The 14,933-nt window shown below is 30.8% G+C and overlaps 1 protein-coding gene, 1 long non-coding RNA gene and 1 pseudogene across 2 annotated transcripts; 2 read left to right on the plus strand and 1 right to left on the minus strand.

The window, feature by feature from the left end:
• The first annotated feature begins 3,779 nt into the window (after positions 1 to 3,779).
• On the plus strand, positions 3,780 to 6,101 carry LOC105127348 (probable WRKY transcription factor 41). The gene is made up of 3 exons (XM_011028609.1): positions 3,780 to 4,508; positions 4,615 to 4,743; positions 5,319 to 6,101. The coding sequence occupies exons 1-3, from the start codon at positions 4,186 to 4,188 to the stop codon at positions 5,881 to 5,883; spliced, it is 1,017 nt and encodes a 338-aa protein (XP_011026911.1). The 5' UTR covers positions 3,780 to 4,185; the 3' UTR covers positions 5,884 to 6,101.
• Positions 6,102 to 6,200: 99 nt separating this feature from the next.
• On the minus strand, positions 6,201 to 7,789 carry LOC105127349 (uncharacterized; annotated as a pseudogene).
• Positions 7,790 to 10,036: 2,247 nt separating this feature from the next.
• Positions 10,037 to 10,853, plus strand: LOC105127350 (uncharacterized). The gene is made up of 2 exons (XR_842610.1): positions 10,037 to 10,468; positions 10,611 to 10,853. It is a non-coding gene; the product is annotated as an uncharacterized LOC105127350 (long non-coding RNA).
• The last annotated feature ends 4,080 nt before the right edge of the window (positions 10,854 to 14,933 follow it).

Raw genomic sequence — 14,933 nt, forward strand, 5'->3', positions numbered from 1 at the left:
TGCTAGTGTGCTCGACTCATTAAAATAAAAGGCTATGTGTGCGGGCATGCATGACTAGCTAGTGTTATGCCTACATTCTATCTTTATTTCTTTAATAATAGAGGCGAACAACATGTTCTTTGGTTATATTTATTTTCAAAAAAAAAAAGGAGTAAATGTGTCATTTACTTGCCTAATTTTTTTAATCATCGGATAGGTGGTTGGAAAAATTAAATTGATATTGTTTTGACCTAAAAATAAAATTTTTAACCAATTTTCACCTCATAAGCATTCTTATAATGTCAATAAACTAAGAAATCAACTCAAAACATCTTAAGATTAGAAAACACAAAATAAAAATGAAAGAAAGAATCATCTCACAACTTTTATCTATTTTTTTTAACACGATGAAGAGTAAGAACATTTAAATGGAACTCCCTTGATCTAATACAAAGATATTTGATTATGCATTGTGAAAAGCCTTTTAATTTTGTTTTCTTAATTATACGACACTAATATTTTTTTTACAAGAAGAGAAATAATTTAAATTCAATCGAAACAAAATGATTTTCTAGCAAAAGTATTTGTTTTCTTATTAATATCTTTACTTTTAAAAAATAAATCAATTTTTTCCATGTCATTTATTTAAAAAAAATGTCTAGAAAACAAAAAAAATCATGATGATTTAAAATGAGGGTAAAAAAGCACATCTCTAACTAAAATTTCTATGTCGTTAACATATTTTTTTTTTCAAAAAGTTTTAACCAAAAAAATTGGTCTTTGAACAACATTCTCTTTTCATTCAAAAACAAATTTTAAAAAAATCATGATTTTTTGAAATAAGGATAAAAAAGATAACTCTCTAACTAAAATCTCTTTGAGTCGTTAACATTTGTTTTTCAAAAAATTTCTCTAGAATATTTATTCCCTAGACAACATTTTCTCATCATTCTAGAAACAAATTTCAATTATAAAAAAAATATGATAATTTTGATAGGAGTGTGTAAAAAAATATGATAATAAGATAACACTCATTGTTGTCGTGGGGAACTATTTGAAAATATCATTATACATAACTTGGTTGATCATCTTTGAAACTTTTTGCTTCTGAATCCTTACCTAACTCAAGTTTCAACTTAAATTATACAAGAATTGATTTGATATGATCTGATCGACATAATAGATTTAAAAATAATCTATAATATTGATAAAAACATGGTTTGATATTAGAGTTCAAGACACCATGCCTTTTTTATTATAAAAAAGTATTGAGGTTGCAATATATCAATTCAATTCAAGTCAATTGGTTAAACATGTGGCATGAGTAAAGGATTTGATTAGGTTTAATAAATTTGTTTCTTTTAAAATTATTATTTTATTTAATTATATAATAAAGAAATCAATGACCATAACACATCACCCAAATAAAATTAAAAAAGTTGAATTATGATGAGTTGTAAAAAAAGAACAATTGTTCAAGAACACGGTCAAATTTAAATGGAATTTAATAAAATAATATCTAATATCATTATGAATTAATCTAATAATTTAAAAGAAATTGTAAACACACGTGCTTGGATCATTTTTTTTTTCAAAATAGGTGGATAATACGTTGTCCATCCAAAGTTAACTCAATTTAACTTGGTTGGCTTCACGAGTCTAAAAGTAACTTATGCAACCTATAAAATACATAGTTTAACTAAAAACATTTTCATATGATATTTTTTTTTTAATATTAAGATAACAATATATTTCATTGATTTGGATCAACTTGGGTTAACATGTTAAATCTGTAACCTGGGTTTTAAGACTATAATAATTCTATAGAAAGCAAATCAAAATAAATTATGAAGCTTAATTCTCAATCAATCTAATATCGAAAGATAAAATAAAAAATTATTTAAAAAATATATAAAAAAGTGACTGAGTTAGCATGTCAAACTTGCGACTTGAGTTATAAGATCGAGATAAATCCATGGAAAGAAAATAAAAAAAAATTACAAATTATAATCTCCAATTAGCCAAAAATTTAAGAATGTGATTAGAAAAAGAAATCAATTAAAAAAATAACATAAAAAATAATTGGATTCAATCTGCCAAACCCGTAACCCAGGTCATCAGATCAAAATAACTTCATACAAAGAAAAATTGACTTGATTTAACTTGGGTTAACTTATTAAATTTTCAACTTTGATCTTAAGTCAAAACAAATTATAAAGCTCAATTTTCAATCACTCTTGTTTGATCTAATATTAAACGATGAAATTTATAAAAAAATTTAATTAAAAAATAACAAAAAAATAAGAAAATTCAATTCAGGTTAATCCGTTAAGTAATATTATTGGGTCATGAGGTTGAGATAACATAATAAAAAGCAAACAAAAAAAATCATAAAGCCTAATTCTCAATCAAACACAATATTAAATGATAAATTTGAAAAAAAAAGTCAATAAAAAAATAACTGAGTCAATTAAATTAACCTGCCAAACCCACGATTCAATTCATGAGATAGGGACAACCTAATAAAAACAAATTCTATGTTGAAGGAACCATAATCCAGGTTATGAGACCGATATAACATCTTAGAAAAAACAAAAAGATAACCCGATTTAATCGGTATTAAAATGCCAAAATCCACATCCTTGATCATTAGACTAAGATATCCTTATAGAAAACAAACAAATAAAAATATTATAAAACTCAATTCCTAATTGACTCAATGTTGGATGATGAAATTGGAGAAAAAATAAATTAAAAAATTACACAAAAAACAACTCAAGCCAACTTGATTTAACTTGTTGAATATTATTCCTATGTCATAAGGTTGAAATAATATAATAGAAAGTAAACAAAATAAATTATGAAATTTAAAAACATTATTCCGATGTCATAAGGTTGAAATAGTATAATAGAAAGTAAATAAAATAAATTATGAAGTTTAATTTTCAATCAACTGAATATTAAATGATGAAATTAAAAAAATTCATTAAAAAAATTAAATCAATCAAATTAATCCATCAAATTGAGTTAATTTACCAAATTAACTATTTTTGTCATGAAAATATAATAAAAAATATATTTAATATTAAAAAATCATCAAATTGAGTTAATTTACCAAATTAATTATTTTTGTCATGAAAATACAATAACTCAATAAAAAATATATTTAATATTAAAAAATAAAATAAAATAAAACATTGATGAAAAATAAAAGAAGCAAAGTAATATTTGATTTGTGAGGAGGGGCTTGTAAAACCCCGTTTTATAGTTAATATTCTAATTTTATATATCAAGATCAAGTCCTTTTTTCTTTTAAATTGGTTTTTACCTGTGCCATCAATTTTTGAAACAGTGTACCAACCATGCTTTTCTCATAACCTCTTAGAATCCTTGATGCTGACATGGAGAGGAAACTCATTCGCTATATGATCCACCACCTAAACACTAACTAGAATGTTAATTTTGAAGATAATACACACAGCATTTTGAACCTCCGTGCTGATGTTAAACCAGTAACCCGGAATGTTGAAAATTCTTGGTCCACACTTCCCTCAAGCTTGAACTTTGACTTTCTAGTTTCTAACTTGATTCTAACGTTTCAATCATTCATTCTTCTCGTACAGTGAAAGTAGAGAGACCCTTTTCTTTGGAGTGTTTGAAGAGTAGAATCGGTCAGCACTCTCTCTCTCTCTCTCTCATCTATTTTCTCATATGACCAAAGACCAGTCTAAGCTGAAAAACTCGTTTTCTTAATCAAAGTTCTAGCTTTCTACCTTCCGATTAATATATTTACCAGCTCTCTTCCTTCAGGTTTTGTCATCCTCCTTTACATTCCAAACCTTCACTTTTCTCTTTAAATACAAAGCATCACTCTCTTTGCTTCCTCAGCTAAAGCTTCACTCAAAGAGATATATCCCCTGTCTCTCCTAACATTCCGTATACCACCAGCTTACAGAATAAAAAAAATAATAATTCTAGCTCTGGCTATTCCTATGTTATTAGCTTATAACTCGATCTTTACTATTTTGGTCATTCCAAACTTCCTGGCTCTTACTTTTCCAGCTAAGTGGAAATTTCTTGCTTCTAAGTAGCCAAGTGTAGAAATTGTGCTAATGTTGGTGGATATGAAGTTCTAGCATCTTAAAGGTAGCAAGAAGCATAATAATTGTGTTGCCTGTTGTAACTTTTAAGGGAGGAGTACAAAAAATGGAGAATGGTTGGAGCTGGGAGCAAAAGACATTGATTACTGAGCTAATCCAAGGGATGGAACTAGCAAAACAGTTGAGGGCTCATTTGAATGCAACATCATCAGTTGAAAGTAGGGACATGTTAGTACGGAGGATACTATCTTCTTATGAGAAGGCTCTCTTGATTCTCAACTGGGGTGGATCAATGGGACAGCCACAAAATGCTGGAGTCTCTGCTGGTGTTCCAGAGTCCCCCATATCCATTAACGGAAGCTCTCGAAGTGATGATTTTGATGGGAGTGTTAAGGATAATCAAGGCTATAACGAGGCCTTAAAGAAGAGGTGAATGTGTGGTCTCCTGCTGTAACTCTTGCGTGCTGCTAGACGATTATGTCCACTTCAGTAGCACTAATGCTTCTTGTAAAATGTTTTCTGATTTCGATTGCAGAAAGACCACTCCCAGATGGACAGATCAGGTTAGAGTCAGCACTGATAATGGCCTAGAGGGGCATCATGATGATGGCTTTAGCTGGAGAAAATATGGGCAGAAAGATATTCTAGGAGCAAAATATCCTAGGTGACAGTTCCTTCCTCTTTTCTTTCTTGAACGTCACAAATGTCACCTTTTTTTTTTTAATTCACAAGGTAAAAGTAATATTTAAACTAACGCAATTAAAAATAAATAAATAAATAAAGGAATAGCACATTTTGGAAAGTTGTCATATTCTCATTAGTGCAAAATTCAATTTGATATAAATGGGAGTAGGGAAATCTTAAAAAAATAATAATAATGAAGATTGATCTTTTGTCACAGTTGTTTTTTCTTTATATGTAAAAGTTACATTACACCTAATAAAATAACCTTCACATTAAATTATGTTATTCTTAGTAGATCAACTATTCCAAGCAAAATAACAAAATTACTTTTCCAGATTACTTTTTTTTTTTATAAAAAACCAGTTGGTTAGTTTGCAAAATATTTTTTTTTGTCAACTGTGCTATTTAGAAAAACAACTCATGCTTGAAAGCACATGTATAAGAACTTGAAACTGACCTGTGTAAGGGTCCGATAACATTGAAAAGGTGTCGCCAATCAAACACTGAAAATCATATTTTTCAATAGAATCTGATAAGAGATTGTTACATGTGCAGAAGCTATTACAGGTGCACCTACAGAAATACTCAGAACTGCTGGGCTACAAAGCAAGTGCAGAGATCAGATGAAGATCCCACCGTATTTGAGATCACATACCGAGGAACGCACTCTTGTGCTCATGGAAACCAATCAGCCCCATCACTGGAAAAACAAGAAAAGAAACTAAAGAATACCAATAACAACTGTCACCAACAGCAATCACAGCAAGCCCTCTTTAACTTCCACAACAGCTTAAGGGTCAATACAGAGGACTTGGACAATAAAGAGATGGTATCTCCCTTCTCTTTCCCTCCTACAAATGGATGCACAAAGAGCGAGGGCAGTTTTTCTCCATTTATATCTCCAGCCACACCTGAACCAACTCACTACTCACTTTCACCATTCCAGATGAACAATTTTGTAGGAGTTCAAAATTTGCAACATTTGGAATCGGATTTCACCGATATAATTTCAGCCAACACATCAGCCACCAATTCTCCAATTGTGGACTTGGATTTCTCACTTGATCAAGTGGATTTGGATCCCGACTTTCCATTTGACTCACCAGGATTTTTCTCATAATTTCATCTAGACACTGGAAATAAGAAAGGAAATGGTGCTGCATTTGTGTGCAATTCAACACACTGGCTGGTTGTTCCTGCGGAACCTAGCTTGTATTATAAATGAGGTGAGGATGCATGTAAAATCGGATTAGCTATGACAGCATTGCAAAATTTTGAGTTTTCTATAAATAACATCTGTGATTTTGTTCCTTCTAAATATCAACTTCCATTAACTTACATAAGCTTCCAACATCGGTAGAGAATTCAGCAGCTGATGAGAGGCAACGGCATGTTAATTTCTAGGACATAAAAAGAGAAATTTAAAGCAAAAGGAAAGGTAAAAACTTTAGAATTCTCGTAAAATGAGAATAAATTTAAATATCGTGGAGAGACAGTCCAGTACAATGGATACGTCACTCTTGTTGAACATGATCTTTTACATGATAGCTGGCAAAGACATTCTGTCATTCTTAGGATATCACACATGCTGATGAAGATTCTAAAGACAAAAACCACATATCAAGATTGTACCCTTAGAAACATATACGATTTACTAAATGCTAAGTTGGATATTTGTGATTCCTTATAAGAGTTTTGTGTATCTCGAGCACTCAGCTGGAATTGAAGGCTTAATGAATAGGTGCAATTGGCGGAGCAGAAGTGACATGGACTGCAGAAAGTGTTGAGTATTCTCTGCAAAAAGTGGAAAAAGAGAAAGAGCACCAAGCCCTGTTTTCCAAGTAAAGAAGGAGATATTTTGCTTGAATAAACTAACCGAACTTATGTAAAGTAACTAGATGGAAGACTTCTTCTCCTCTTCGATTGCTGAAACAGGATCTGATGAACTTTTTCTGGAATCACTTGCATTCCTAAGAGCTTGTCTTAGCCCTAAGACACTGAATAAGTTGGTTAGAGTGAGAAGTGCCTCAGCCCCACCGTGCAAACAATCCATCCACATTAGGTAAGGAAGCACCATAATGCACCTTTGCTGCCTCAACCATGCAACCATCAAGTCCCAATAGAAAGTTAAGACATAGGCATGAAGAATAAAGCTGATGAATGTTCAAGTAAAATCCTATTTAATGGGAGAAGTTACCATAAATTCTAGCCGGGACTGCTCAACAGAAGTGAAGCCACCAAGATACAATTACGAAGAAAGACATATAGCTTACAAAAAGCTGTTGACAACGATAAACATCCCATACAAATATAGAGCAAGAAATATTTTAACCAGGACAAATTTCAGGCAAAGGAAGTGTGTTAAAACTCTACCAAAATTATACATCAACATATCAAGTTAGTTCTCATGTTTTGATCCTACTATACAACATCATATCTCATTAATGGCACCAGTACAATGCCAATTGCATAATAATCTCTTCTTTTTAATGGATCCAGTTTGGCTGTTTCCCTTAATCCGTTCATTCACAAGAACTTCTAGAGTCAGTTCCACTTTTACTAATTTCTAAATTTAATCCACCAAATAATTGAAAGTCCTAAACTTCAAAATTCACCACCCAGAAATTTCAGAAACTTCAAGCACCAAAAAAGAAAGAAAAAAGAATCGAGATTTGCACATACGCACACAAAAATATGGAGAAAGAAACTTACTTGCAGCCCCAACAAAGGCAAGCAAGAAGTAGAAACCAAAGAGAGTGAGCATAGGAGCAGACATGGATTTGGTAATGAATTACAAGAAACCAATGTAAGGAAATAAAGAGAAAGCAAAAAGCCGTGAGGCAAAGCTCTGTGAATCAATATTGGGTGCCCATGGATCAACTAGAAGCATCAAACCAGCACCACAAACAATCCCCAATCTCCTCTTGCAGCCACCAAGGCTTGTGCTTTTGGTAAACCAAAATATTAAAAAGATGATAAAATCATGGTTATTTTTGACATAAAGGAGCACACTTGTATTCGACATAGTTGACATGTTAACTTAATTATAACAACAGCTTATTAAAATCCTTGATTGATAAAATTTATAAGTATAGATACTCAAATAAAAAACCAGTATAGACACACAAATAAAAAATTCATAAAATATAAAGTACATCGTTAAAACAAAAAAAATAAATTAAAATACTATCAATTTGGGACCCTTAATGGATAGTTAACTCCCGACAAAATAATAATAATAATAATAGAGGTACTTGATAGATAAATTTAACGAGTATAATTACGAGGTACTTGATAGATAAATTTAACGAGTATAATTACTTAAATAGAGGAAAATAGTACAAGCAATTAAATAGAAAAATAATAAAAAAATATAAATACTTCAAAAAGTTATTATCCTTTCTAGATTTACTTCTAGATGATATATCTAAAAACCAAACCTACCTCCCATACAAATCAAATTTCAAGGACAAGTTCTTCTTCTTCTAAATTGTATACTCACACCGATATGTGTTAATTTTTTGCTTTCTCATCCTCTCTGGGATATCAAACTTTTTATTTATAGTTAAACCAGTCAGTTTTCTATACTATATTTCAAGGAATATTTTTTTTTTTTGACAATATTAATGTTAATAAGCATAATCAAGTTCATCAGGTTAAATCGACGAGATGCTAACCTTACGTTTAAATCGGATTAGATTTTAAAATAAATTGGATAAAAGTTAATTTAATGTGGTCTAATTAACTTGATAAGTATATTCATTACTTCATCAACTTAGCTAAAACTTAGCTTGATTTAAGAAAATAAATTAAAATGATTTTTTTTTAAAATATTAGAACAATATTGTTTTGAATTCATCTGGGTGAAATTATATTAAGTTACCTAACTCGTGATTCAAGTCATGAATTTAATTGGATTTAATAACTTTATCTTTTGAAATATTTTTTATTTAATTAAATGATTATAAAAATAGTTATTTGTAGTAAAAACAACAAATAAAATTATTGAGGAGAAATATTTTTCTTCCATTAATGCCTTTCTTAATTTTTTTTAAAAAATATATTTTTTTTATTACAAGCTTTGCTTTTTTAAATAAAAATTTATCATGACCTCAAAAGTAATGTTTTTTTAAAATATATTAAAATAATATCTCAATTATTAGGAGGAAAAAAAATCCATCAATTTATTTTTTAAATTATATTCATTGAATATCCAAGAGAATTTTTTTATTTTTATTTTTTCATATTTGATACATAATAAATAAAAAATATTAAAATTTATAAAATTATCTAAGAACCATTTTCAATATCATGTGAAGCCTTTCTTTTACTGCATTTCCAAAAAAAAAAAAAACATGGAAAGATGCTAGTTGTTTATGATAAATAGATGGGCTCGTGTTCTTTACCTAATAGTAAGTAGGTCTGACATGCGTGGGCCTGTAAAACCAAACCCACGCACCTATCATTCTATGTTTTTTGTGTTGTCTTTTCTTTTTTTAAATGAAACTAATGATGCATCATCTATTATGGAAGACGATCATTTGCTTGCAAAGATTGTGGCTAAAAAATCAGGTTGGAGTATTTTAAAACAAAAAATATTATTTTTAATTTATTTTTACCCAAAACTATACAATAAGCACCATAAAAATCTTAATAAACTAATTTCTTAACTCAAAACACCTATAAATCATTTTACAAATAAACACCACTAAAATCTTAATAAGCTTTTCGATCTCTCTTTTTCAGCTGTCATCCTGCTACAGAATAAATTAATGGTAGGCCCAGAAACTCTAAGGAGTTGCTTTAGCCATGTAGTGGAGGTAGACTCACAAGTCACTTTCTGTGCCCAATTTCATTAACTACAAGCTTAGATAATGCTATACTTAGTTGTCCAAACACGACATTTATTCCGTTCTTTTCCTCGCATTTCTCAAGTAGTTCAACACCTCCTGTTACGGAGAATGTGCCAGGTAAGAAGTGAAATCAGACTACTAACCATACAAGACAAAGCCAAACAACTACATCTACTTTAAAATATCTTTATATCCTTCTGAAGGACTCGTTAGTAGTTCAGACGGCACAGAATTTGGTTCCCATCAACATTTATGGGAGCATCTATTCCCTTCTCAAGCACAAATTAACCATACTCTCTCTCTCTCTCTCTCTCTCTCTGATAATGGGGATGCTATCGGTTCATCATGTAAAAAAGCAGATTCAAAGGGTGATAACTAATCAAAAGGAATCCCACTTGCCCCGCGCCTATTTATACGTTTCTGCGATGGCTTGGAGTAACATGCAACAACAAAGAAGAGAGAAAATACTCATTAGAATCCCATTCAGCCTCGATCACCATGGCCTCAATGCAATGCATCAAACCAGACGAGAAGGCATGCGACCAAGAACAAGAAATGGTCCATGTCCAAACAGAGCAAAGCCTTTCCCATGAGAAGGTCGATTATGTAACTCAATGCAATTGCCAAACCAATGGCCCCGGCAGCCAAGCTCATGTCGACCAGAAAAAGAACCATCAAAAGAACGAGAAGAAAATGAAGGACAAGAAAGAGAAGAAGGAGAAGAAGAAGCTGGAGAAGAAGGGAAAGAAGGAAAATGACAAGAAGAAAGAAAAGAGCGGGGACAAGAAGAAGTAGAAGAAGCATGACAGCAGCAACATTATAGAAGGTGATTAGAGATGCTGCGAAATGAAGGCAAGTGTTGTTGGTGTCTTACCATGCTTTTTCTTGCATTTCAGAATAACAGCGTCTTAGAATCTAAAACTTTTACTATCGTAGACATTTTCAGCAATCTGAAACCTTTTTTTCTTAACCTGTTCAATGCATGCCGATGCAGGAGGAGCGTTCCGAAATAAACATGGATAACATTAATTCCTGTCAGCACAATAATAAACAGATACATAAAGCTAGGAAAAAAAAGAAGAAAGAAAGGATGATATAAAATAAGACCAGCATACTGCAGTACTTGCATGACTTACTGTTGTTCGTGTTCTCAATTTTTACTACTCTTTCATGCTGTTAAGATACATCGAGTTGTTGCAGAAAAAGATACTTGGCTATTGAAAATGCTTGTGAAAAACTGCTACAGTTATATAAACTCATTTTACGTGAAGATAAAAATCGAAGACTTTCAATACAAACAAAAGTCAAACATTGTTTGCAATTTCTTCATCGAACACGCAATGGAAAATTAAAAGAAGGACCTCACGCTGCGGAACGTGGATAGTAATTTCACTGATTTAAAATTAGTGTAATAGCACAGAGGTCACCGTGCATCGAGCTATCATCTAATTTTTTTCAACTATGCAAATATTCATTTAACCATAATCCACATTTTATCCTTATAAACAAATTAAATTTGGACTCCTAGCCTTACCAATGCTGACAAATACCCGCATTATGGATAATTTTTTATTATTATCAAATCTCAAGAAATGGGTTCAGTGCTTGTATAGTTTTATTCCCTTTTTATTTTTTAAATTCAAATATTAAAACTATAATTCATAGAAATTTATTAAACTTCTCAAAATAGGTTAGATGATGTAAAAAATGCATTTTTTTAAGATCATATAAAAGGAAAATTGATCTCGATTAATATGCAAATTGATCTTAAATATAATTTTACCATCAAATAAAAAAAGAAGAAAAATTTATTTATCTTGTACACGTCATCATTCAGCTTCAACTTATTTTTTCCATACCAAGTGTTTATCATTAGACATGTGAGAATCAACAGGTTCAAACCGAGGTCGCGAATTAAACAATGGTTCCATCAGTATAGCCTAATAATTTTTACCTCTCAAGAAGGGGAAGCAATTGAGCCTTTCTTTGATTTTTTTTAAAATCTTACAATTTAGAGGTTGAAGAGAGAATATGAATGAGTTATTTTTTTTATATTACGAGTTGCTGATAAAAGTAAATGAATTAAAACAACTTTTATCAGGTTTTTTTTCATTTTCTTCTTCTGCTATTTAATTAGGAGTAAATTTTAAAAAAAATCATGAAGTTTAGGATGCAAAATTACGAATTTTATTTTGTTCAGAGAATATTTTTTTTACAATTTAAGTTTAGGAAAGGTTTTCTACGTCTTGGCCCTTTCTTATAGCGAGGAAGGAGACGATTCAAATTAGACAAACAACTCTTAAAGTCTAGCTTGTGATTGTTCAAACCAATCAATCAAAAAAAAAAAAAAATTAGCACTTCAAACTGCAAATTTAAAATCTGAATGAAAAAAAAGAACTACAAATTTAAATTTGTGTGGTTGAGTTCTGAATTTGATTAACTAATTGGAGAGCTCCCAGCCTTTTTCCACATTCCAAGCTATCATCAATGATTTTTATCATGTCATATTTATACTCAAAGCCCATCTTGATCAATTTTGATAATCACATTTGATTCCTCTGGTCTCTGGTTCTTCGCTGAATCTAAAATCAAAACTTAGGCATTCCTATATGCAAGATCAAGATAGAAAATATATATAGAATTTTTTTTTTCCAGAACCATGTTATAAGCTGGACAAGCTTGTATTGGCTTGAAAATGTCACATGTACTACTGAATTCTCTAGTTGTTAATCATGAGGAAATAACATTATGATTCTCGGCAGAATAGAATGCAATTTTTTACACAAAAAAAAAAAGTTGCATGGTTTCATTTTATAGGATGATTTTTTTAATAGATGTCATTGCTAATCAGTTGATATCTCAGTTAATATCCATATTTTGCATCTCCTAAAAAGATTTGGGCTTGAAACTCTTAGATAATATATAAATTATATTGCTATTAGGTTGAGATTAATTCTTTAACATGGTATCAAAACCTTGATGATCAAGTAATTACAAGTTTGAATCTCATCATTCATATTTATTTCAAGCACAAGATAATGTGAAGCTGTGCAAGTTTCAAGTCTAAAGAGCTTTTACCTAAGAAGGTGTGTTAGAAAATAATATAAATCATATCTTGGAACCTTACCCAATAGTTTAAGCTACTAGTTGAGATTGTTCTTTGACATCCATGATCATTCATACCTTATACTAATATAATATAGGCGATCGAAACCAAATTCCACCTTGACCAGCGTTAACATCATAACATCTTCTTTCCATCATGGCATGTCACAGTTGTGCTATGTCATAAATCCTTCTATGTGAGGATCTATTCTCCATACAACAATCAACTTGGGGACAAGCTTTGTGGTTAATGGTTCAGGGGCATTACCTCTATATTATTTTGCCCAAGGAAGGAATGAGGTGATGAAGAATAAGGAGTCAATTAAGACATGTAGTTTTATTAGATACAACAATTTTCATTTCTCATTGGAGACACCATGCATCATTTGTGGAGCTTTTGTGCATGACAAATGTAAGTGATGGAGAATAAAGAGTCAATTAACACATGTAGTTTTATTAGATATAACAATTTTCATTTCTCATTGTAGACACCATGCATCATTCGTGGAGCTTTAATGCATGACAAATATATCTTCAACAATTAGTAATAATATAGACAAATTTCTACAATCGGCCTATATTTACTAATTCAAGAGGAAAAAATTCATTATCACTATTCATTAGGAAGGTGCTTTCTGTTCATTCTTTAACATGTCTACTTGAATTTGTCCTGTACTATTCATTTTAGGAGGTGCCTAATTTATTGTTTGAATTTCTTCTGATACCTTGATATTTACCATGTTCAAATTCAAAGGAGGCACATACTTATTGCTGTTGCGTATTATTTTAGCTCTCCTAATCAATTTTTGCTTCAAAGTGATCTTTTGTAGTTTGAACATCCCTGGTTTTAGAACCAAAGAAGTAGCAGGGGTTTTGTGACCACCTCTCTCAGCTTTAATAGATGCAATGAGATCAGTTGTAGGCCACAAACCTTTTCTCCCAAACAATTTCACTCCAAACTTCTCACGGAGATAATTCATCCTCATTTCATCACCCCTTCTTACCTTTCTCAACTCAAGCGCATGATAATTTGACAATAAAGTGTACATATAAAGTAATTATTACTAATTTAAATACGATTGAAGTTGTTGAAAATGTAATTTATTGGAATGTCGTTGATCCGACCTAGAATCTTCCCGACTCTTCTTTTAAGGTTCATTACATGTCACCCTTTATCACCTTCATAGAGAGTTATTATTACTTTTCAAACTACTCATAGAAGTAATATATAGTAATAATTTATAATATTTTTTTTTAAAAAACTACATAAATAAATTTTTAATTAATTTAATATTAAAAAATTAACAAAGATAATTTTTTTTAAAGAAAAGAATCTTGAGAATAAAAAGAAAAAATATATATAAAACCTAAAAAGAAATGTGGAAAAAAAAGAAATACAAAACAAAAAAAAACATATAACGTGAGAAAGCTACGGTTTTTTTCCATATTTTTTAAAATATTAGTTAATGATGATAATGACTGTTTAGATAGAAAAAAATAGGAGCCTTCATTATGGAGAGAGAGATAGCCGTTGATTTGGGGCTAGAGAGAGAGAAGAGTGATGTAATGTTGTCGTGAGTGTTTTTGACGGTGGTGAGAGGGAAAGAATGAGTGGCTGTGTGGAAAGGATAGAAAAAATAATAATTCTAAATATAGATTTCGAATGAAGTCGCAGACGATATTCACGAGTCACGAAACCATCCTAAATTCCAAATTATCTTCTTCATTGTATTACTTTACTGTGCTGAGAAAACAACCTCCATCTCCGAGGGTAACATGCAGGCTGTCGAATCATTTGTGGAAATGTGGTCTGACAACTAAGCTCCTTAACACTTGCATGGATGTGATTGATCTATACGGAAACATGTTTATTGAGGCACTCAAAAAATAAGTGATATTCAAGCTTTCATTTCCGGTTCAGGGCAGCACCATCTTCTTAGATGACAGGAGACAACAGCTGCTAGCTACGAAACAAACCCTAGATTTAAGCCACAATTATAATAAAATCTGAGGTCCTAAATTCTTTCTGAAACACTGAATTGAAAATTGATGGATGGAGCTTTTGGGTGAGCCCGTCGTCCTGATGTTTTCAAGTTCTCTGTTAATTATTTGGATTTTTTTATTAAAATAAATGTTCAGTATTATAAAATTAATGATAATTTAAATTTAAAATTTAAAATTTATAGGATTTAAATTAATAATTTTTAAAAAA

This window comes from Populus euphratica, unplaced genomic scaffold (assembly GCF_000495115.2).
Source record: "Populus euphratica unplaced genomic scaffold, PopEup_1.0 scaffold7.1, whole genome shotgun sequence".
NCBI classification, from domain to species: Eukaryota; Viridiplantae; Streptophyta; class Magnoliopsida; order Malpighiales; family Salicaceae; genus Populus; species Populus euphratica.